Source organism: Pan troglodytes, chromosome 12 (genome assembly GCF_028858775.2).
Source record: "Pan troglodytes isolate AG18354 chromosome 12, NHGRI_mPanTro3-v2.0_pri, whole genome shotgun sequence".
NCBI lineage: Eukaryota > Metazoa > Chordata > Mammalia > Primates > Hominidae > Pan > Pan troglodytes.
This window is the reverse complement of record NC_072410.2, coordinates 57,453,093-57,475,191: the sequence shown is the minus strand read 5'-3', so window position 1 is coordinate 57,475,191 and position 22,099 is coordinate 57,453,093. Positions and strand designations below refer to the sequence as shown.

General features: G+C 38.9%; 1 protein-coding gene across 2 annotated transcripts in view; it reads left to right on the top strand.

The window, feature by feature from the left end:
• Nucleotides 1–19,200, top strand: part of ACTR2 (actin related protein 2) — a 44,632-nt gene extending 25,432 nt beyond the window's left edge. For both annotated transcript variants that reach the window (XM_016948644.4, XM_016948643.4), the window contains 5 exons: nucleotides 1,675–1,811; nucleotides 3,493–3,642; nucleotides 9,191–9,336; nucleotides 12,998–13,130; nucleotides 16,512–19,200. In XM_016948644.4, the coding sequence (XP_016804133.1) occupies nucleotides 1,675–1,811; nucleotides 3,493–3,642; nucleotides 9,191–9,336; nucleotides 12,998–13,130; nucleotides 16,512–16,682 (737 nt within the window). In that variant the 3' untranslated portion in view covers nucleotides 16,683–19,200. The remainder of the gene's footprint in view (nucleotides 1–1,674; nucleotides 1,812–3,492; nucleotides 3,643–9,190; nucleotides 9,337–12,997; nucleotides 13,131–16,511) is intronic.
• The last annotated feature ends 2,899 nt before the right edge of the window (nucleotides 19,201–22,099 follow it).

Below are 22,099 nucleotides of genomic sequence, written 5' to 3'. Positions count from 1 at the left end.
GGAAATGGGTCAAGTGTGTTTGGAGAAAGGCCAGTATGTGTGTGACCTGATGGAAGTGGTAGAAAATAAGGTGAGGTGGGTAGGGAGGGCTCATTGGGAAATAAAATGTAAATTCTTGGATTAGTCAGTGTTCCTGGGAGTATTTTTGAATTGATGATGGTGTGAATTCCTGCTTTTTTTTTTCTTTTTTGCAATGGAAATCCTCTTCTTTTTAAAAGAGTACAACATTCAAGGGCTGTATATGAGTTTTATGAGGCTTATTGCATCAAGGAATTATATCCACTTAAAAAGGAGGTAGTTTTAGGCCGGGTGCAGTGGCTCACGCCTGTAATCCCAGCACTTTGGGAGGCCGAGGTGGGTGGATCACGAGGTCAGGAGATGGAGACCATCCTGACTAACACAGTGAAACCCCGTCTCTACTAAAAAAAAAAAATACAAAAAATTAGCTGGGCATGGTGGCATGTGCTTGTAATCCCAGCTACTTGGGAGGCTGAGGCGGGAGAATCGCTTGAACCCAGGAGGCAGAGGTTGCAGTGAGCTGAGATTGTGCCATTGCACTCCAGCCTGGGCGACAGAGTGAGACTCTGTCTCAAAAAAATATATAAATAAAAATAAATAAAAAAAGTTTTTTTGACCAGGTATGGTGGCTCATGGCTGTAATCCCAGCACTTTGAGAAGCCAAGGTGGTCAAATTGCTGTATCTCCAGAGTTTGAGACCAGCCTAGGCAACATAGTGAGATCCTTATCTCTATAAAAAGTAAAATTAGCTGGGTGTGGTTGCACACGCCTATAATCCCAGCCACTTGAGAGGCTGAGGTGAGATGATCACTTGAGCCCAGGAGGTTGAGGAAACATGGGAAACAAAGCAGCTTCTTTGCTGTTCTTTTATTATGAGGTTTAACTGACATTGCCTTTTATTATAAGTTCCAGTGAATAATCAAAGTGATGCTTTGGCTAGCCATGTTTAATTTTTCTTAGATTTCTAGCTGTCTAGTATCAATAGGCATTTTTCCAGAACACACAGTATATGTTATTTGTAGTATATTCAAAACTATCTAAGTTGAAAAAAATAAAGAATTGTACAGAGCTTTAAGAACGTGTTCTGCTGGGTGTGGTGGCTCACGCCTGTAACCCCAGCAGTTTGAGAGGCCAAGGCAGACAGATCACTTGAGGCCAGGAGTTTGAGACCAGCTTGGGCAACATGGCGAAACTCTGTCTCTACAAAAAAATTACAAAAATTAGCCAGGCATGGTGGTGCATGCCTGTAGTCCCAGCTGCTCAGGAGGCTAAGGTGGGAGGTATGACTTGAACCCAGGAAGTGAAGATTGCAGTGAGCCTAGATTGAGCCACTGTACTCCTCCAGCCTGGGTGACAGAGCCAGACCCTGTCTCAAAAAAAAAAAAGGAAAAAAAAGTCCTGTTTTTCAGTCCTCGGTCTCAGGGTCTGTTTCTTCTCATCTCCTTGGACAGCACGTAATAGTAGACTAAAAGTCTTAAAAGAGAACACTCGCTTTAATACTTATGCATTGGAAACAAACTGCAAAATAACTAAATAATAAATTCTGGCTTCTAGTTGGTTACGTTTCTGTTTTGGCTTCCCTACTGTATTTGGAACTCGCTGGCTTTGGTTTTCCTGATTTGACTTTTTATTTAAATCCCCCTGGCTTTTATGCAGGTTTATTGACTGGTGTAGTGGTAGACTCTGGAGATGGTGTGACTCACATTTGCCCAGTATATGAAGGCTTTTCTCTCCCTCATCTTACCAGGAGACTGGATATTGCTGGGAGGGATATAACTAGATATCTTATCAAGGTAAGTGAAAGGAAAATATCATGGAAATTAAATTTTGTAATTTGTTTACCACCTTAACACAGAATTGAATCTATCGTTTTAGGATTCCAGCAAATCTGTACCACTAGAGAAATTATCCAATTACCTCCCTTATTTATATAAAAATTCATATAAGATTTATACACATGAAGAAAAAAAAGATACATTAAAAACAAGGAAAAAAGTGTACACACATGATCTCTGTATACTAATGAGAGTACATTATATCATTACATAATTATATTTGTTATTCCTGAGGAGTGAGTAGACAGATATTTCAAGGATAGAAGAGACCCCTAATTTGAAACTTTCTTGGACAGCTCAGGCAGCCTTTTCTGCCATAAAACCTTTCTTTGAGCAGGTATGTTTTAAGCCATGATCTTGGTTGGGTTGTCTGCTCTTGTCCTTTCCTACAAAATACAGTGATAGCAAATTAATGATATTTGAGGAAAACAGCCCAAATACGCCAGACTTTAATATTTAGTAGTTTTCATGGAATAGATGCAGTTTTTAATATTTACTATTTTAGTTTATTTCTGAATATAACTAGTTATAATTTTCTTTAAAACATTACTGGAGAAAGTACATAAGGTGTCTACTTGCTAACATATATCATTTTTAATATTAAAATAAAATTTAGAAAATTGTTTATACCACAATTCTATAATCAGTCTATCCTCTCCAGGACAGTGGTTCTCACCAGGGGACAGTGCTGTCCTCTGGGGGATATTAGCAATTTCTGGACACATTTTTGGTTGTCTGAGCTGGGCAGGAATGCTACTGAACATTCTATAATTAATAGGGCTGGCTGCACAACAAACAATGTATAGTCTGTCAGTGGTGCTGCTATTAAGAAACCCTGTCTCTGCATTAAATTGGGTTGCACTGTCTTTACCTTGACATTGGGTTCCTTCAGTCTCATTTAAAGTAATCCTCCTCATGAGGGGAGATTAAATTAATGAGAATTATAATACTCTCATTTTAGGCCAAAATTCAAAGCGTAACCAACAGAATTTCTGGGGTTGTCTTTAGAACACAGACTCAAATATTAGAGGATTTTTTTTTTTATTTGTAAAGTCTAGTAATTTTTTTTTCTCTCAGTGGGTTTTTAAAAAAATAGTAGTATTTTCTAGCATTTAAGAAATGTAACAATGGAGATTATACGTTTGAGTATCCCAATAATTCCCTTATCATTCGTTAAACAAATGCTATTGTCCTTCTAATATGTGCCAGACACAGTACTAGAAGCTAAAGATAAAACTTGTAAAGACTTGGGGGCATTTCATAAATATGGCATTAATTGTGTGAGCAACCTGCAGGCTACAGGAGTCCAGTACTAAAATAATATTTATTCATTAATATACTTTTGATTGTTTATCAAAACTATCAAAACATTAGTACTCATGCAGTGCTTTTCAAAAACTGACTTTTCTAGTCATTTTACTGACTTACTTATGAATTGTTAATTCTTTTACCCTCTCTGAAACTGAAATATAAATCCTTTTATGGCAGATAAAATCCTGCTTCTGAAATAGTAGGAGCTGAGGATCCACTGCCCATTCTGTTTGTTATTGATGTGACATATTTAATGAGCATTACTAGCTTTTGCAGAGTACAACTCATTCAGATGTATTATGAACTTATTGCTATTGTTTTGTACCAGCTACTTCTGTTGCGAGGATACGCCTTCAACCACTCTGCTGATTTTGAAACGGTTCGCATGATTAAAGAAAAACTGTGTTACGTGGGATATAATATTGAGCAAGAGCAGAAACTGGCCTTAGAAACCACAGTATTAGTTGAATCTTATACAGTAAGTGTTTCCAGTGTATAATATATATGTGTTTTAAAGTGGACAGCCATGATTATTGGTGTCAGCTTAAGGAGGTTTTCTTAGAATCAGTATTTTTGTCTTGGGTTGTTGTCATATGTATATGTGTGACTTTTAATGTCTCTTTCTACATTAAGTTTCTATTTAATTATTTTAGGGCACCATATAATGCAAATTAAGGCAAGAATCATAAATTACTCTCTATACTAGGATATAATTAGATGCGAGATGTTATTTTGAGATTCTAGTATTTGGCATAGCATTTCTCAACGTATGTTTTACAGAACTTTATTTCCCTGAGATGCTAATAAGCATTTCACAAAAATTAAAAAGGATTACATTGTCAGATGAGTTTGGGAAAGAGTTGATTTCACTTCACTGTAGAACTCAGAGCCTTTGGTATGCTAATATGTGCACAATTAATATAGTATGCGTGTTTTTCAGACTTATGCTCTAGGACTTTTCAGAATTTCATGGGATTAGTGGTCTAAGAAACGTACTTTGGAAATGGTCATTCTAGAGCATTGCTTTACTAATTCAGTAGGTGGCAGCCTTTCCTGACTTAATATTCTTTAATGAGGTGTTAAATGTTAACTTGAAATTGTAACTAATGAGATTTAGTACCTGGTTATAGTTTATAACACCAGAGGAGTTGATCCTACTTGAATTTTTAATGAATTACCATCTTAAGCCTATTAAATTCATCTGAGTATAAAGTACTTCCAGGTCTCATCTTTGATCTAGTTATTACTAAAATGAAACAGTAATAGGCAATGAAGGCAAGTATTTTAAAACCATATGATGCATACTAGCTCTACATATTCACAAATATATGCAAAATAGTCATTTTTAAAGTAATTATAAAAAATTTGTTGTTGGCCGGGCGCGGTGGCTCACGCCTGTAATCCCAGCACTTTGGGAGGCCGAGGCAGGCGGATCACCTGAAGTCAGGAGTTGGAGAACAGCCTGGCCAACATGGTGAAGTTTCACCATCTTTACTGAAAATACAAAAAATTAGCTGGGCAAGGTGGTGGGCACCTGTAGTCCCAGCTACTCAGGAGGCTGAGGCAGGAGAATTGCTTCAACCCAGGAGGCAGAGGTTGCAGTGAGCTGAGATCGTGCCACTGCACTCCAGCCTGGGTGACAGAGCAAGACTCCATGTCGGGGGAAAAAAAAAAAAAAAGTTAAGATAGTGATCCAAATATTCAGTAAACCCCCATTTAAAAATTTTTTAAATTTATTTTTTATTATACTTTAAGTTCTGGGATACATGTGCAGAAAATGCAGGTTTGTTACATAGGTACACATGTGCCATGGTGGTTTGCTGCACCCATCAACCTGTCATCTGCATTAGATATTTCTCCTAATGCTATACCTCCCTCCCCTTGCCGCCCCCCACCCAACAGGCCCCATGTGTGTTGTTCCCCTCCCTGTGCCCATATGTTTTCATTGTCAGCTCCCACTTATGAATGAGAACATTTGGTGTTTGGTTTTCTGTTCCTGTGTTAATTTGCTGAGAATGATGGTTTCCAGCTTCACCCATGCCCCTGTAAAGGACATGAACTCATTCATTTTTTTATGGCTGCATAGTATTCCATGGTGTATATGTGCCACATTTTCTTTATCCAGTCTAACGTTGATGGGCATTTGGGTTGGTTCCAAGTCTTTGCTATTGTGAATAGTGCTGCAGTAAACATATGTGTGCATGTGTCTTTATAGTAGCATGATTTATAATCCTTTGGGTATATACCCAGTAATGGGATCGCTGGGTCAAATGGTATTTCTAGTTCTAGATCCTTGAGGAATCACCACATTGTCTTCCACAATGGTTGAACTAATTTACACTCCCACCAACAGTGTAAAAGCGTTCCTATTTCTCCATATCCTCTCCAGCATCTATTGTTTCCTGACTTTTTAAGGATCGCCATTCTAACTGGCATGAGATTTTGTGGTTTTGATTTGTATTTCTCTAATGACCAGCGATGATGAGCTTTTTTTCTTAGGTTTATTGGCCACATAAATGTCTTCTTTTGAAAAGTGTCTGTTCGTATCCTTTGCCCACTTTTTCATGGGGTTATTTGTCTTTTTCTGGTAAATTTGTTTAAGTTCCTTGTAGATTCTGGTTATTAAGCCTTTGTCAGATGGATAGATTGCAAAAATTTTTTCCCATTCTGTAGGTTGCCTGTTCACTCTGATGATAGTTTCTTTTGCTGTGCAAGAAGCTCTTTAGTTTAATTAGAACCCATTTGTCAATTTTGGCTTTTGTTGCAATTGCTTTTGGTGTTTTAGTCATGAAGTCTTTGCCCATGCCTATGTCCTGAATGGTATTGGCTAGGTTTTCTTCTAGGAGTAAACCCATTTTGTAACTTAATCATCTCCAGATTTGCTCTGGAGATTCCTTCCTGAAGTCTTCTTGACAGTTTCTCTAGTTGTCTGATTTTCCATCTACCTATTTTGGAAGAAAGTGGCTGGCACAGGGCAAAAGATAAGCAAACTAGGAATGTAAAACATGTTTTATTTCTTCCTTCTCTCTTTTCTCAAAGAATTTGAGGTAGGCTACAAAAATATATACAAATAGGCTGGGTGTAGTGGCTCACACCTGTAATCCCAGCACTTTGGGAGGCTGAGATACGAGGATCACTTGAGGCCAGGAGTTCATGGCCAGCCTGGGCAATATAATGAGACCCTGTCTCTCCAAAAAAAATACAAAAATTTGCCAGGCGTAGTGGCACGTGCCTGTAGTCCTAGCTAGTTGAGAGGTTGAGGTGGGAAGATTGCTTGAGCCCAGGAGTTCAAGGCTCAAGTTTTGAGGCAGAGAGCTAGGATTGCACCACTGCACTCCAGCCTCGGTGAAGGAGCGAGACCCTGTCTCAAAAACAAAACAAAATCCATATATATATTTGATATATATATACACACACACACATATACTAAGTATAAAGTAATAAGCTGATGAATAAGTGAAGAGGGACATGGGTGGACAAATACAGAACAGGATAAGATTTGGTGCAAAGAAATGGGATGCCTGCAGTTTTAACAGTTCATTAAGGTGGTTAGAAAACTTGACCCCATGCTGGCCAGCAGCCAGAGAATGGAGAGAAGCCACACTATCAGGCTTCAAGTGCTTAAGGAAGGAGGTTTTGCTAATAAGATCTGCTGTGTGAAGTTTTTCCAGATATTTTGGGTGATTTCATGTGAACCCACCTGAAGGTGGAGGTGGTTTTTTTAAGAGTATAAGTTTTGGTAACCTTTTTTTTTTTTTTCTTGCTGTTTTGAGACAGGGTTTCCTCACTGTGTTGCTCAGGCTGCAGTGCAGTGGCATGATCTCGGCTCACTTCAGTCTCAGTCTCCCAGGGTTAGGTGATCCTCCCACCTCAGCCTCCTAGGTAGCTGGGACCAAAGCTGGAATCTAAACAATCATTGTAATTGGCCAGGCGCGGTGGCTCTTCCCCGTAATCCCAGCAATTTGGGAGGCCAAGATGGGAGGATCATTTGAGCCCAGGAGTTCAAGACCAGTCTGAGTAACAAAGCAAGACCCCCGTCTCTACAAAAAATAAAATTAGCCAGACATAGTAGTGTGCATCTGTAGTGCCAGCTACTTGGGAGGCTGAGGTGGGAGAATCACTTGAATCCGGGAGATTGAGGCTGCAGTGAGCCATGATCACACCACTGCCCTCTAGCCTGGACAACAGATGAAGACCCTATCTCAAAAAATATATATATGTATTGTAGGGCCAGGCATGGTGGCTCATGCCTGTAATCCCAGCACTTTTGGGAGGCCAAGCCAGGCAGATCACTTGAGGCCAAGAGCTCGAGACCAGCCTGGCCAACATGCAGAAACTCTGTCTCTACTAAAAATACAAAAATTAGCCAGGCGTGGTGGCACATGCCTGTAATCTCAGCTACTTGGGGGGCTGAGGTATGAGAATCATTTGAACCCAGTAGGCAGAGGTTGCACTGAGCCAAGATCAAGCCACTACACTCCAGCCTGGGCAACAGAGCGAGACTCTGTCTCAAAAAAAAATTATATTATAAATGTACTGTTAGACCTGTTAATGTAAAATTAATTCTGGTATCTCATGGAAATGTGTCAAATGCTAGCATACATGGGCGTGCTTATTACTTAGGACAATCCAGTGAATTGTGAGGTGTTATGAGAGGAAGTTTCTACTTAACACTTCTCATTTAATTAAATATGAACATGATGTGTGACTGACAAGATTTTTTTGTACAAAGTCATAATATGATACCTGATTTGTTTAAATCTTATTTGCTTAAATTGAAATTATATTTATCAGTTACTTAAAATGTATTAGGACCTAGTAGGATACAACAGAATTGCCTAATAAAAATAGTCTAGACCAGTGTTCTGTAAACTTCTTTGATCATAAGACATTTTTTGGATTAAATGATTTGATAGAAGTGGTACACATGTTATAAAGTATTTTGGCAAAATAATAGTTTCACAGAGTAATTATTTGATGACATAAAATTATTTAAAATGTTTAATGTGGCTAGGCGCAGTGGTTCATGCTTGTAATCCCAACACTTTGGGAGGTTGAGGCGGGCAGATCACCTGAGGCCAGGAGTTCAAGACCAGCCTGGTCAACATGATGAAACCCCGTCTTTACTAAAAATACAAAAATATGCTGGCGTGGTGGCACGTGCCTGTAATCCCAGCTACTCAGGAGGCTGAGGCAGGAGAATTGCTTGAACCTAGGAGACAGAGGTTGCAGTGAGCCGAGATCGTGCCATTGCACTCCAGCCTGGGCGACAAGAGAAACTCTGTCTCAATCAATCAGTCAATCAGTGTTTAACATGTCTGTTCTACATAGCAGAAATATCCATAAAATCACAAATATGTTAAAATTATAAAACCGTAGTAACACATACCAGCAATAATCAAAATACAATGGTTGGTCAGTGATGCTTGTTTCTGCTTTGCTGCAAACATCATGCACTCATGCATCAGTGATTTCTCCAAGAAATTCCTGATATTTGGGGGCGTGGCATACCTTTTTTTTTTTTTCTGAGATGGAGTCTCGCTCTATTGCCCCTGCTGGAGTGCAGTGGCGCGATCTTGGCTCACTGCAAGCTCTGCCTCCCGGGTTCACGCCATTCTCCTGCCTCAGCCTCCCTGAGTAGCTGGGACTATAGGCGCCCGCCACCACGCCGGGCTAATTTTTTGTATTTTTAGTAGAGACAGGGTTTCATTGTGTTAGTCAGGATGGTCTCAATCTCCTGACCTTGTGATCCGCCCAGCTCAGCCTCCCAAAGTGCTGGGATTACAGGCGTGAGCCACCACGCCCGGCCTGGCATAACATTTTTAAAAGCAAAACAGAATGTGATAAGAGCAGTTACCTAAATCTATTTAATTTACCTTTTCTTCCCCAAATATATTTTAGGAAAAATTGTTGTTGGTAATGATTTTGGTTACAGAACAGATGTATTTATAAGTACTAGTGTTCCGGAGAACACTGGGAAATTTTAATCGTTTGCTGATTAGTACCTGATTATTCTTGGTTTCTAGCTCCCAGATGGACGTATCATCAAAGTTGGGGGAGAGAGATTTGAAGCACCAGAAGCTTTATTTCAGCCTCACTTGATCAATGTTGAAGGAGTTGGTGTTGCTGAATTGCTTTTTAACACAATTCAGGCGGCTGACATTGATACCAGGTACATTAGAAATGGTGATTTCAAAGTTATTTATCAGAAAAATCATAAAAATAGTTTTAAAGTTATTTATCAGAAATAGATGGAATTAAATAGAATGACTAAGTTTATAAACTTACTTGAAATAATTTCAGACTTACGGAAAGGTTGCAAGAAAAATGCAGAAAACTTATCTATATCCTTTATCTGGATTTACCATTTTACTAATTCTAATGTTCTTCATGTTTGCTTTTTCATTCTGTTTTTTCTGAACCGTTTGAGGGTAGATTAAATGCATCAATTCTCTACTAGTTGGTGTTTCCTAAGGATAAAGATACTCTCTTACATAGTCATGCTGATTTCAGATCCTTTGGAGATACACCCAGTAGTGGAATTGCTGGATCATATGGTAGTTCTATTTTTAACTTTCCGAGGAACCTCCATACTGTTTTCCGTAATAGCTGTACTAATTCACACTCCCACCAGCAGTGTACAAGGGTTTCCTTTTCTCCACATCCTCGCCAGTATTCGTTACCTTTCCTCTTTTTGATAATAGCCATTCCAACAGATGTGAAGTGATATCTCATTGTGGTTTAATTTGCATTTATTTCCCTGATGATTAGGGATGCTTAGCATTTTTTCCATTTGTATGTCTTTTGAGAAATGTCTATTCAGGTCCTTTGCCCATTTATTAATTGGGTTATTTGCTTTCTTGCTATTGAGTCATTTGAGATTTGAGTTCCTTACATATTTTGGATATTAACCACTTATCAGATGTCTGATTTGCAAATATATTCTCGCATTCTATAGGTTATATCTTCACTTTGTTGATTAATTCCTTTGCTGTGCAGAAACTTCTTTTGTTGTTGTTTGTTTTTTGAGACGGAATGTCACTCTCTCACCCAGGCTGAAGTGCAGTGGTGCAATCTTGGCTCACTGCAACCTCTGCCTCCCGTTTTCAAGCGATTCTCCTGCCTCAGCCTCCCAAGTAGCTGAGATTACAGGCATGTACCACCATGCCCAGAATTTTTTTTTTTTTTTTTGTATTTTTTAGTAGAGATGGGGTTTTGCCGTATTGACCAGGCTGGTCTCGAACTCCTGGCCTCAAGTGATCCACCCCACCTCAGCCTACCAAAGTGCTGAGAGAAACTTCTTAGTTTGATGTAAATGCATGTATTTTTGTTAGATATTGCCAAATTTCCCTCTCTGGCAATTGTATCGTTTATCCTTTTCCACCAATCTGATGAGTGAGAAATTATTTCAGTGTAATTTTACTTTTTATTTCTGTCATTAAGAGTGAAGTCAAACCAGGGGTGGTGGCTTCTGGCTGTAATCGCAGCACTTTGGAGGCTGAGGTGGGAGGTTTGCTTAAGCCTAGGAGTTTAAGACCAGCCTGGGCAACATATGGAGATCCTGTCTTTACATAAATTTTTTTCAAAAAGATTAGCCAGGTATGGTGGTGGTGTACTCCTGTAGTCTTAGCTACTCAGAAGGCTGAAGTGGGAGGATTGCTTGAGCTTGAGAGGTAGAGGCTGCAGTGAGCCATGATTGTGTCACTGCACTCCAGCCTGGGTGACAGAGTGAGACCCTGTCTCTCCCCACCACCACAAAAGAAAGTTCCTAAAAAAAAACATATATACATATATATATATATATATGTATAAAAAACATATTTTTATATGTTTAAGGGACTTGTTTGTTTGAGATAGAGTCTCGCTCTGTCGCCAGGCTGGAGTGCAGTGGTGCAGTCTCGGCTCACTGCAACCTGGGTGGAGTGATTCTCCTGCCTCAGCCTCCCAAGTAGCTGGAATTGCAGACGTTAGCCACCACGCCCGGCCTTAAGGGACATTAAAAATTTTTTTTTTTGGCAAATTGTTAATGGCTTTTTGTAGATTTTGGAGTTTTGGGTTTTTTTTTTTTCAGTTTTGAAAAGTTTTCTTTTAGCTTTCTGATATCTTTCACAGATACTCTCTCTGTTTGCCATTTGTCTATTGCTCTTAGTGTTTTGGCCATGCAAAAGTTTGTTTTTATTTAGTCATATAAAAAGATTTATAGTCTTATTACATCTAGAGCTTGAGTCATAGTTAGAAATCCCTTCTCTACACTCAGGTTATAGAGGAATTCACCCAGAAGCATTTTGTACAGCAAGCATTTATTTGTGTAACCCTGAGTTAAATAGCCACCTAATTAATTTTGATGGGATGGCTTTGGAGCCAGGATAGTAATAGAAATTAATAAAAATAGCAATTGACTCATAACAAGCTATAAACCTGGTGGAAGATGATCAGAAATCGAATCTAGCCTTCATAATTATGGTAAATTCTCATGATAGGGATTAGGGAGATGATTTTGTTCTTTGATGTTCATTCACAGCAAAATTGTATTTAAAAGTACATGCCAGTTGGGCGCGGTGGCTCACGCCTGTAATCCCAGCACTTTGGGAGGCTGAGGCTGGTGAATCACGAGGCCGGCGAATCACGAGGTCAGGAGTTCAAGACCAGTCTGGCCAAAATGGTGAAACCCCGTCTCTACTAAAAATACAAAAAATTAGCTGGGTGTGGTGACGGGTGCCTGTAATCCCACCTACTCGGGAGGCTGAGGCAGGAGAATGGCGTGAACCCGGGAGGCGGAGGTTGCAGTGAGCCGAGATCACACCACTGCTCTCCAGCCTGGGTGACAGAGTGAGACTCTGTATTAAAAAAAAAAAAAGAAAAGTACATGCCTGTTGCTGATTAGAGCTTCGACGTACCTAAAGTGCGGAGTCAGATTCAGTACCTTCTCCACAGAGTTTGCATTGCAAAGTGGAACAACTCAAATTTTGTTTTGTGTGTTCTGCATGTTGAAAATGTACATGTAAATGCTTGTGAGTACTTATCACATGAATCTGTATTTCAACTGCTTAGTTTATGCGACATTCACTGGGCTTGCTTTGGCAATTAAATACAAAAGCAGTGCTTTGTTAGAGTTGCAGTAGCTTTAGCCATTGAGAACCTGGAAGCCAGGTTGAAAAAGGCCAAAATGGGTGCAAATCAGCTCCCAAACTTTACTGTGAGAATTATTCCTCAGACCCTCGCTCAGATTCTGTTACTTTTACTACATATGCAGTCTTTTTAGATTGGATTTTCTGATCTCATAGATATCAGAATAGAGGGTACTGCTGTCAGTAGATAGCAGGGTACTGTATCAGAAAAGAGGGTACTGCTATAAGAAGCATACACATCAGTCTAGCCAAAAATAACAGCAGACAGCCTCTAAGCAAAGGAACAAAAAAGAGAAAACTACAAAAGATAAATGAAAAATTAAAAAGCAGGAATTCTGGATTAAAGTAGAATAGGGCTAATTATAGTAAACAACCACATCTTAGTGGCTTTAGGGAAGCATGTGATAAAATAGTTTGTAATGTAAATCTTGGTCATTATTAGAAGTCTCAGTTATATTCACAAAAAAGTGTATTATATACTTTTAGAAGTATTTTATTTTCATCAAAATTATGAAAAGATTTTATATGTAAAGAGGGGTCGTTACTTCACAGTAGTAATAACAGCAAATATTCAGCCCTGTGATTTACGTGTGGAATTTTATTTAATTCTCCCAGCAACCCCGAGGCTGACATAAGTAACAGTAACCCTGAGATACCATTTTCCTAACCTAAAACTCCAAATGAATAACCATTGTGCCTTTCTAGATCTGAATTCTACAAACACATTGTGCTTTCTGGAGGGTCTACTATGTATCCTGGCCTGCCATCACGGTTGGAACGAGAACTTAAACAGCTTTACTTAGAACGAGTTTTGAAGGGTGATGTGGAAAAACTTTCTGTAAGTATTAGTAAATCAACTATTACTAACATTCTTTTAAAAGGCTATACAGTAGTTTGTGAATCTTGACAACCACCAGAGGGAGCAAGACGTCTTCCAAAACAAATTCCTACTGCAGTCAAGTGCATCCTGGAAATGATAGGAAGAAGGAAATAGTTCAAGATAAGCTCTGGTCACCTCTATAGAGTTGGTGGATGGAGGCGGTGAGGTCAGGGCCAAAAGTTCTGGTTCATCTGTAACAACCAGCACGGACTCTGAGGCACCTGTATATGCATGAGAAGAACCTGCTGTACTATAGGGAAATAAATGCCCCACTTGAGTTTTGTTCTTTTTTTAAACTTATTTTTTGGATATGCAATCAGCCTTCAGCACTTCTCTTGGGCTATCTCATATTTCTGACTTTATTTGTTGCATATGTTGTCTTCTCAGTCAGATTGAAAAACATCATGTCTCAAAATTTTTTGCATTCCAGTAACTGTCATAACTCTTGAAACAGACTTTAATTGGTTGTTGTTGGTATGTACAGTAGAAAGAAATTTTTAAACTAGAAATAGTTGATGTTTCTTTGGCATAGGTTTTTGTGTTTTTTCCACCAGACTCTGGACTATGTGAAGTATACAGTATGTGCTGTATACTTAACCAAGAGTTATCTAATCCTGAGTTAATCTCTGAGCTTTGTCTCACTGACTTTGATCAACTGTTTTAGATAATGAGATTATGTATTACAGAGTACTGTATGTTACATCTTTCATATATGACTCATTGTTGAAATTAAATTGAGTATGGGCTCACATACATTAAACAGATTAACAGACTGGAAAGGAGCCATACTGTCTAAGTACTTCACTTATTTTTCTGATTTTATTGAGTTTTACATATAATTTATAATTAATCTCAGGTGATCATTTATTCAGCAAACATTTCTTGAACTCCTGGGTGCCAGACATAGGTCTAGGTGCTGGGGACAAACAAAACAATGAAAACAGAATCCCTGCTTTTAGTCTAAATAATGTATTAGTGGTAATAAGTGATATGAAGAAAAGTAAGGTGAAGAGCTGGAAAATGTTAGTGGTTGGGGAGGTAGTGTGCTCCTTCATAAACTGTGATCAGGAAAGGCTTTTTGGATGAAGTGACTTTTGATCAGAGACCTAAGTTGAGCGTGAGAGGAGTGAGCCTTGTGACTGTCTGGGGGAAGAATCTTCCAGGCAGGAAAAATGCAAAAGCCCCAGGTTGGTGGGAGTGTGCCAGTGTGGCTGGAGCAGAGTGAGCAAGGGAGGGGGGCAGGTGGGATATGAGGTCAGAAGGGTAGCAGGAGGGCAGGTCTTGTTCAGCCATGGTAAAGGGTTTGGCTTGACTCCTGGTGAAATGGAAAGTCTTGGGTGTGGGGGCGGTTTAAGCAGAGAAATGATAGGATCTGATGTATATTTTTAAAGGATCATTAAGTCTGGTGTGGTGAATAGACTCTTGGGGGAAGAGGGAACAAAGGTGGGCATAGAGAGACCAGTTAGGAGGCACTGAGAGGAGGGGAGGGACGGTAGAGTTTTAGAATAGAGGAGGAGGTTGAAATGGTTGTTTTGGAGAATGGAAGCGAGAATAGAGAAATGTAATAGGATTGCCATGCAGCAGGAAGGGCTCAGTTGAGGTTAGTGATACATTATAGCAAGATGTTTTGTTTCTTTCCTATCTTGTTCAGCTGCTTGACAGCAGGTGCAATTTGTCTGTAGGAATCTGTAGATGAGTTCAGCAAGGAGGGAGTGGTAGATGGAATGATCTGATAGAATGAGTTTCAGTGGGGCTATGGAGTTTTAGGGATGAGCGAGATAGAAGCAGCAATGAAGAGCAAGAACTCATATTACCAAACCTCCAGGGTTAAGGTAGTGTGTGAGAGAGAAACAGTAAAGCAGTTGAGGTATTTACAGAAGCAGTGTCTTCAGGGGCTAGCTAAGTTTCCCTTAGAGTAGAGGTGGGCATCTATAGCCCTTTTGCCAAAACTGGTTTGTGTTTTTTTTTTAAGTTTTATTGGAACACAGCCAAGCCCATTTGTTTACGTAATGTTACCTGTTGTCACATATTGTCTGTGGGCACCTTCTAGCTACATGTGGGGTTGGGTACTTGTCACGCCTGCAAAGCCTCAAGTATCTGGCCCTTCACAAAAAAAGTTTGCTGACCCCTATGTAAGAGCAAGAAAGTAAAAGGAACAATTAAAACAGTCTCAGAATTGGTAAATAAACTGATTGTTATTTATCTTGGATTGTTAGAACCCTTACAGTTCATTTATGTGACATAAATATACAAATGATTTAGAATGACATAGTTACATTGGGTCTTTTTTGCAGATCGTGATACTGTAAATGAAAAACTTGCTATGTCATTTTAAGGTTTCTCTTTCAGGTGTTGACCAACCATAAAGATAAGGATGTGTCCTTCCTAGACACTTAATAGTAGCTACAGAGTATAAAACTTTTCCCAATTGCCTTTAATTTTGGTTACTGTGTTCATTTTCTCATAACATCCTGATGATTTGTTTTGACCATATTTGGCCTTGTTTATTTTAAGAACATTTCATTTGATTTTGAGACAATAGAAAGTAAGCTTTGCTTAAAAGAAAAGAACTTCAGTTTTACTCTATTGCCCTGGACTAGAATCATAACAGTATGAGACCTTGAAGAAGTCATGCAAGTCCTCTTTTTTTTTTTTTTTTTTTTTTGAGATTGAGTCTCTGGGCTCACTGCAAGCTCCACCTCCCAGGTTTACGCCATTCTCCTGCCTCAGCCTCCCGAGTAGCTGGGACTACAGGCACCCACTACCATGCCCGGCTAATTTTTTTGTATTTTTAGTAGAGACGGGGTTTCACTGTGTTAGCCAGGATGGTCTCGATCTCCTGACCTCGTGATCCGCCCGCCTCAGCCTCCCAAAGTGCTGGGATTACACTTGAGCCACCACACCCGGCCATGCAAGTCCTCTTATCCAGACTTTGCTTGACAGCAAAGTGACTTTCCCAAGTGGTCATCTGCCATTGGATGGGAAATTTGCTCTAATTATGTCTTGGATGTTTGGTCTCTCAGTAGGGTGTTAAGTCATGTAATTTACTGATCAAATTAGGACACTCAAGAATGGAAAGGGTGGTATTAATAATGATGGGACACCACGTGTAAATCAGGACTGTTCCAAGCATGCTGGGATGGATGTGTGGTCTCCTAAATATGAGCTTTGGGCAAATTACTAAATGTTTCTGTACCTCAGGTACCAAATCCTCCCGTTCTACTTATATTACAGGACTGTTGCAAGTTTGAGGGAGAGCATATATTTAAAAAGCCATTTTCATAAAGCAGAAAGCACTGTGCACATGTACCGTTTCATTATCCTTTCTTTCTCCTTTAGAAATTTAAGATCCGCATTGAAGACCCACCCCGCAGAAAGCACATGGTATTCCTGGGTGGTGCAGTTCTAGCGGATATCATGAAAGACAAAGACAACTTTTGGATGACCCGACAAGAGTACCAAGAAAAGGGTGTCCGTGTGCTAGAGAAACTTGGTGTGACTGTTCGATAAACTCCAAAGCTTGTTCCCATCATACCCGTAATGCTTTCTTTTTTCCTTTATTGCCAATCTTTGAACTCATTCAACTCCAGGACATGGAAGAGGCCTCTCTCTGCCCTTTGACTGGAAAGGTCAAGTTTTATTCTGGTGTCTTGGGGAAGCTTTGTTAAATTTTTGTTAATGTGGGTAAATCTGAGTTTAATTCAACTGCTTCCCTACATAGACTAGAGGGCTAAGGATTCTGTCTGCTGCTTTGTTTCTTCTAAGTAGGCATTTAGATCATTCCTGTAGGCTTCCTATTTTCACTTTACTGCTCTAATGCTGCTAGTCGTAGTCTTTAGCACACTAGGTGGTATGCCTTTATTAGCATAAAACAAAACTTTAACAGGAGCTTTTACATATTACTGGGATGGGGGGTGGTTCGGGATGGGTGGGCAGCTGCTGAACCCTTTAGGGCATTTCCTCTGTAATGTGGCGCTTTCAACTGTACTGCTGCAGCTTTAAGTACCTTAAAGCTTCTCCTGTGAACTTCTTAGGGAAATGTTAGGTTCAGAACTAAAGTGTTTTGCGTGGGTTTTGTTGCGGGGGGGAGGGTAACAATGGGTGGTCTTCTGATTTTTATTTTTGAGGTTTTTTCAACTGGAGTACGTAGAGGAACTTTATTTACAGTACTTTGATTTGGCAGGTTTTCTTCTACTTGTGCTCTGCCTGGAGCTGTTTCCATATGATATAAAAAGCAAGTGTAGTATTCCATTACTATGTGGCTTAGGGATTTGTTTGTTTTTTAAAATCAACCATGTTAGCTGGGATTAGACTCCCTACAGTCCTTCAATGGAAAAGTAACATTTAAAAATCCTTTGGGTAATTCAAATTACAGATTTAAAAGTGCTTAAGATCTGGTGTTTTGTTAATGCTTCTGTTTATTTCAGAAGCATTAAGGTAACCCATTGCCAAGTATCATTCTTGCAAATTATTCTTTTATATAACTGACCAGTGCTTAATAAAACAAGCAGGTACTTACAAATAATTACTGGCAGTAGGTTATAATTGGTGGTTTAAAAATAACATTGGAATACAGGACTTGTTGCCAATTGGGTAATTTTCATTAGTTGTTTTGTTTGTTTGTTTTGATTTGAAACCTGGAAATACAGTAAAATTTGACTGTTTAAAATGTTGGCCAAAAAAATCAAGATTTAATTTTTTTATTTGTACTGAAAAACTAATCATAACTGTTAATTCTCAGCCATCTTTGAAGCTTGAAAGAAGAGTCTTTGGTATTTTGTAAACGTTAGCAGACTTTCCTGCCAGGGTCAGAAAATCCTATTGATGAATCCTGTCGGTATTCCTTGGTATCTGAAAAAAATACCAAATAGTACCATACATGAGTTATTTCTAAGTTTGAAAAATAAAAAGAAATTGCATCACACTAATTACAAAATACAAGTTCTGGAAAAAATATTTTTCTTCATTTTAAAACTTTTTTTTAACTAATAATGGCTTTGAAAGAAGAGGCTTAATTTGGGGGTGGTAACTAAAATCAAAAGAAATGATTGACTTGAGGGTCTCTGTTTGGTAAGAATGCATCATTAGCTTAAATAAGCAGCAGAAGGTTAGTTTTAATTATGTAGCTTCTGTTAATATTAAGTGTTTTTTGTCTGTTTTACCTCAATTTGAACAGATAAGTTTGCCTGCATGCTGGACATGCCTCAGAACCATGAATAGCCCGTACTAGATCTTGGGAACATGGATCTTAGAGTCACTTTGGAATAAGTTCTTATATAAATATCCCCAGCCTTTTGAGAACGGGGCTTGTTAAAGGACGCGTATGTAGGGCCAGTACCTACTGGCAGTTGGGTTCAGGGAAATGGGATTGACTTGGCCTTCAGGCTCCTTTGGTCATAATTTTAAAATATGGGAGTAGAAAACAACAAAGAATGGAATGGACTCTTAAAACAATGAAAGAGCATTTATCGTTTGTCCCTTGAATGTAGAATTTGTTTTTGATTTCATAATTCTGCTGGTAAATGTGACGGTTAAAATGGTGTATTATGTATATATATTATAATTTAGAAATACCATTTTATAATTTTACTATTCCAAGGTGACATAATGCATTTAAATTTGGGATTTGGGTGGAGTATTATGTTTAACTGGAGTTGTCAAGTATGAGTCCCTCAGGAAAAAAAAAAATTCTGTTTTAAAAAGCAATCTGATTCTTAGCTCTTGAAACTATTGCTACTTAAATTTCCAATAATTAAAAATTAAAAATTTTTAAATTAGAATTGCCAATACTTCTACATTTGAGAAGGGTTTTTTTAGAAATACATTTAGTAAAGTCCCCAAGACATTAGTCTTACATTTAAACTTTTTTCTTTAAAACATGGTTTTGGTGGTTAACTTTTACACAGTTCTGAGTACTGTTAATATCTGGAAAGTATCTTGAGATACCAGTGGAAAGCTAAACAGTCTAAATTAACATGAAATACTTCATTTTGATTGAGAAAATAAAATTAGATTTTTTCAAAGTCAATTTGAATTTTGTCATTTCTTTCTAATAGTTATTTCTTGTTTCATTTTCTTGTTAATGCAAGATGAATTGACAGCTTTATGCTAGTTGTTAGGTCAAGTTCATGTCAGTGTTCTATTATTGACAAAACAACTCATTATTTCTGGTATGATTTTATAAATACATAACAAAATAGAATAGCAATTTATAGCTACATCAGAGGCTGTTTTCTTCCAACAAACTGTTTTGTCTCCCAAAAGATTTAAGGTGGCTTTCACAGAATTAGGAATGCTAAAGAGACCTGTATGTAACATGCCCCCTTTCAAGGACATATTAGCTCATCTGCAGACTTTTAGGCATATTATTTTTAACAAATAAAAGAAGGATGAAAATACATTTAACTGACCTTTTCTTGTTTTATACTAGCCTTGAGGATGAGGGCTGGAGAGTAGAGAGAGTATTTTTGCCTTTCCTTCTTCGTGGACTTGTATGTGCAAACCTCATTGCCCGCTTCAGGGCTGGAGTCCCAGACAACGAACGTAAGGGTTGTCTCTGGTGTTTTATCTAGTTTCTTCTGAGTTGCGGAAGAAAAATGTGATAACAGCTATCTCCATATGTAATGGAGGAAGAAAATACCAGGCACTGCATAGTGCCCTTGATGGAATGAATGCTTCATTTTTTTCCTCCACCCACAAACTTTGACCATTATACAATTGAGTGAGTTTATTAACTGTATTAATTTTAGAACCATCAAAGAGGGTAGCCAACTAAAGTGAACCAGAAACTCGAGGATTAATCTAAACTCGATTTTTTCTTTCTTTTGAGACGGGGTTTCACTCTTGTTGCCCAGCTGGAGTGCAATGGAGCGATCTTGGCTCACCGCAGCCTCCACCTCCCGGGTTCAAGCGATTCTCCTGCCTCAGCCTCCCAAGTAACTGGGATTACAGGCATGCGCCACCACGCCCGGCTAATTTTGTATTTTTAGTAGAGAGGGTTTCTCCATGTTGGTCAGGCTGGTCTCGAACTCCCGACCTCAGATGATCCACCCGCCTCGGCCTCCCAAAGTGCTAGGATTACAGGCGTGAGCCACCGCGCCCGGCTAAGCTCAATATTTAACATGCTGTCTAACCTTGGACTAATTGGCCAACTACACACAATACTGGGATACTTTTTTCCTCTGGCTCAAAAATCTCTGACCTCTTTGAAGATTGAAAAATGCTACATCAGAGGTAAGTGGAGGAGGTAAGGGGACGTACCTGGGAAAGCATGTTTGCATGTGTGAATAACTAAAAGGCTAAAATTCGTGACTTTAACCATTATATTGAAAGGAACTTTTAGTCATAGAATAGAAATAAACTTGATTTAGAGGAGGTGAAAATAAGGCAGCTATTACAAAAATTTCAAGTGATGTTCACATTAATATAACATTTTAAAAACATTCTAAAGCATCTTTCTTTGTATTGTTTAACATCTGAAATTAGGAAGAAAGAAGCTATTGAACCATAGTTACTTTTGTTTAAATTACCTAGACTGGCAGTGACAAAAAGTCTTGTTGCCTATTATAAGTGTCTTAGTTTGCGTTATGTGCAGATGTAAAATATCTGAGTAGGGGGAATTCAAATGATTTATCTCTTCTTTTTGGCAGAATGGAGTTCCTGTCTCTTTCATATCTACCCCCTCAACTCCTCCCACCCACCAGAGGAAAAAAGGAAAGACTGGAAAAGACTTGGCATATAATTTTCCATGAAACATTTGACGTAGGAATAGAAGAATTAGAGAATGTTGAGTAGATTTTCATGGACCAGTTGAAAGGTTTGGGGTTGGCAAGTGCAGAAAGCAATCACAAAGGTATTACAAAGTGATTCTTATGCCCAGGGTAGCCTTTAAGAACTGTACCCTTTGCCATTCACAGCAAGTGGAGCTTTTGCCTGATGAATGCTTTAAAAAATTGGTAAAAAGAAAACTCCAGTGAGTAAAATATTTGTTCTTCCTTAAATATGGGTTTGAAAAAGGGCCTCAACTCTCAAGGATAAGGATTTTTAAAATTATACTTATTGTGCATAAAAGTGTAATTACGACCGGGCACGGTGGCTCAGGCCTGTAATCTCACCACTTTGGGAGGCTGAGGGGGGCCAATAACCTGAGGTCGGAGTTTGAGACCAGCCTGACCGACATGCAGAAACCCCGTCTCTATTAAAAAATACAAGATTAGCCAGGTGTGGTGGCACAAGTCCGTAATCCCAGCTACTTGGGAAGCTGAGGCAGGAGAATCACTTGAACCCGGGAGGCAGAGGTTGTGGTGAGCCGAAATTGTGCCATTGCACTCCAGCCTGGGCAACAAGAGTGAAACTCCATCTCAAAAAACAGAAAATGTAATCATAAAAATGTGAATGCAAATGCATTAATATCAAAGGAGGTTTTAAGAAATTAGGGAAATTCTAAAAGTCTGCCACAATATTAATTGGATCATTTTAAATGAGTATGTTTATGTGAGTGCCTTGATGTTCTGTAGGGGTTGAGATTTTTTTCGAGGTGTCTGTGCACAAGAAAATTAAGCAATCTATTTTACTTTAGAAAACCAAATCTTGCTGGGCATAGTGTGTAATCCCAACAATTTGGGAGGTCGAGGCAGGCGGATCACTTGAGGTCAGGAGTTTGAGACCAGCCTGGCCAACATAGCAAAACCTGTCTCCACTAAAAATACAAAAAATTAGGTGTGGTGGCGCATACCTGTAATCCCAGCTACTCAGGAGGCTGAGGCAGGAGAATTGCTTAAACCCAGGAGACAGAGGCTGCAGTGAGCCAACATCATGCCACTGCACTCCAGCCTGGGCAACAGAGCGAGACTCCATCTCAATAATATATAAAAATCTAAGGGTTTTCTGAGTGAGTTGTTAATTCTTATATTTTCATATTTTCTTAT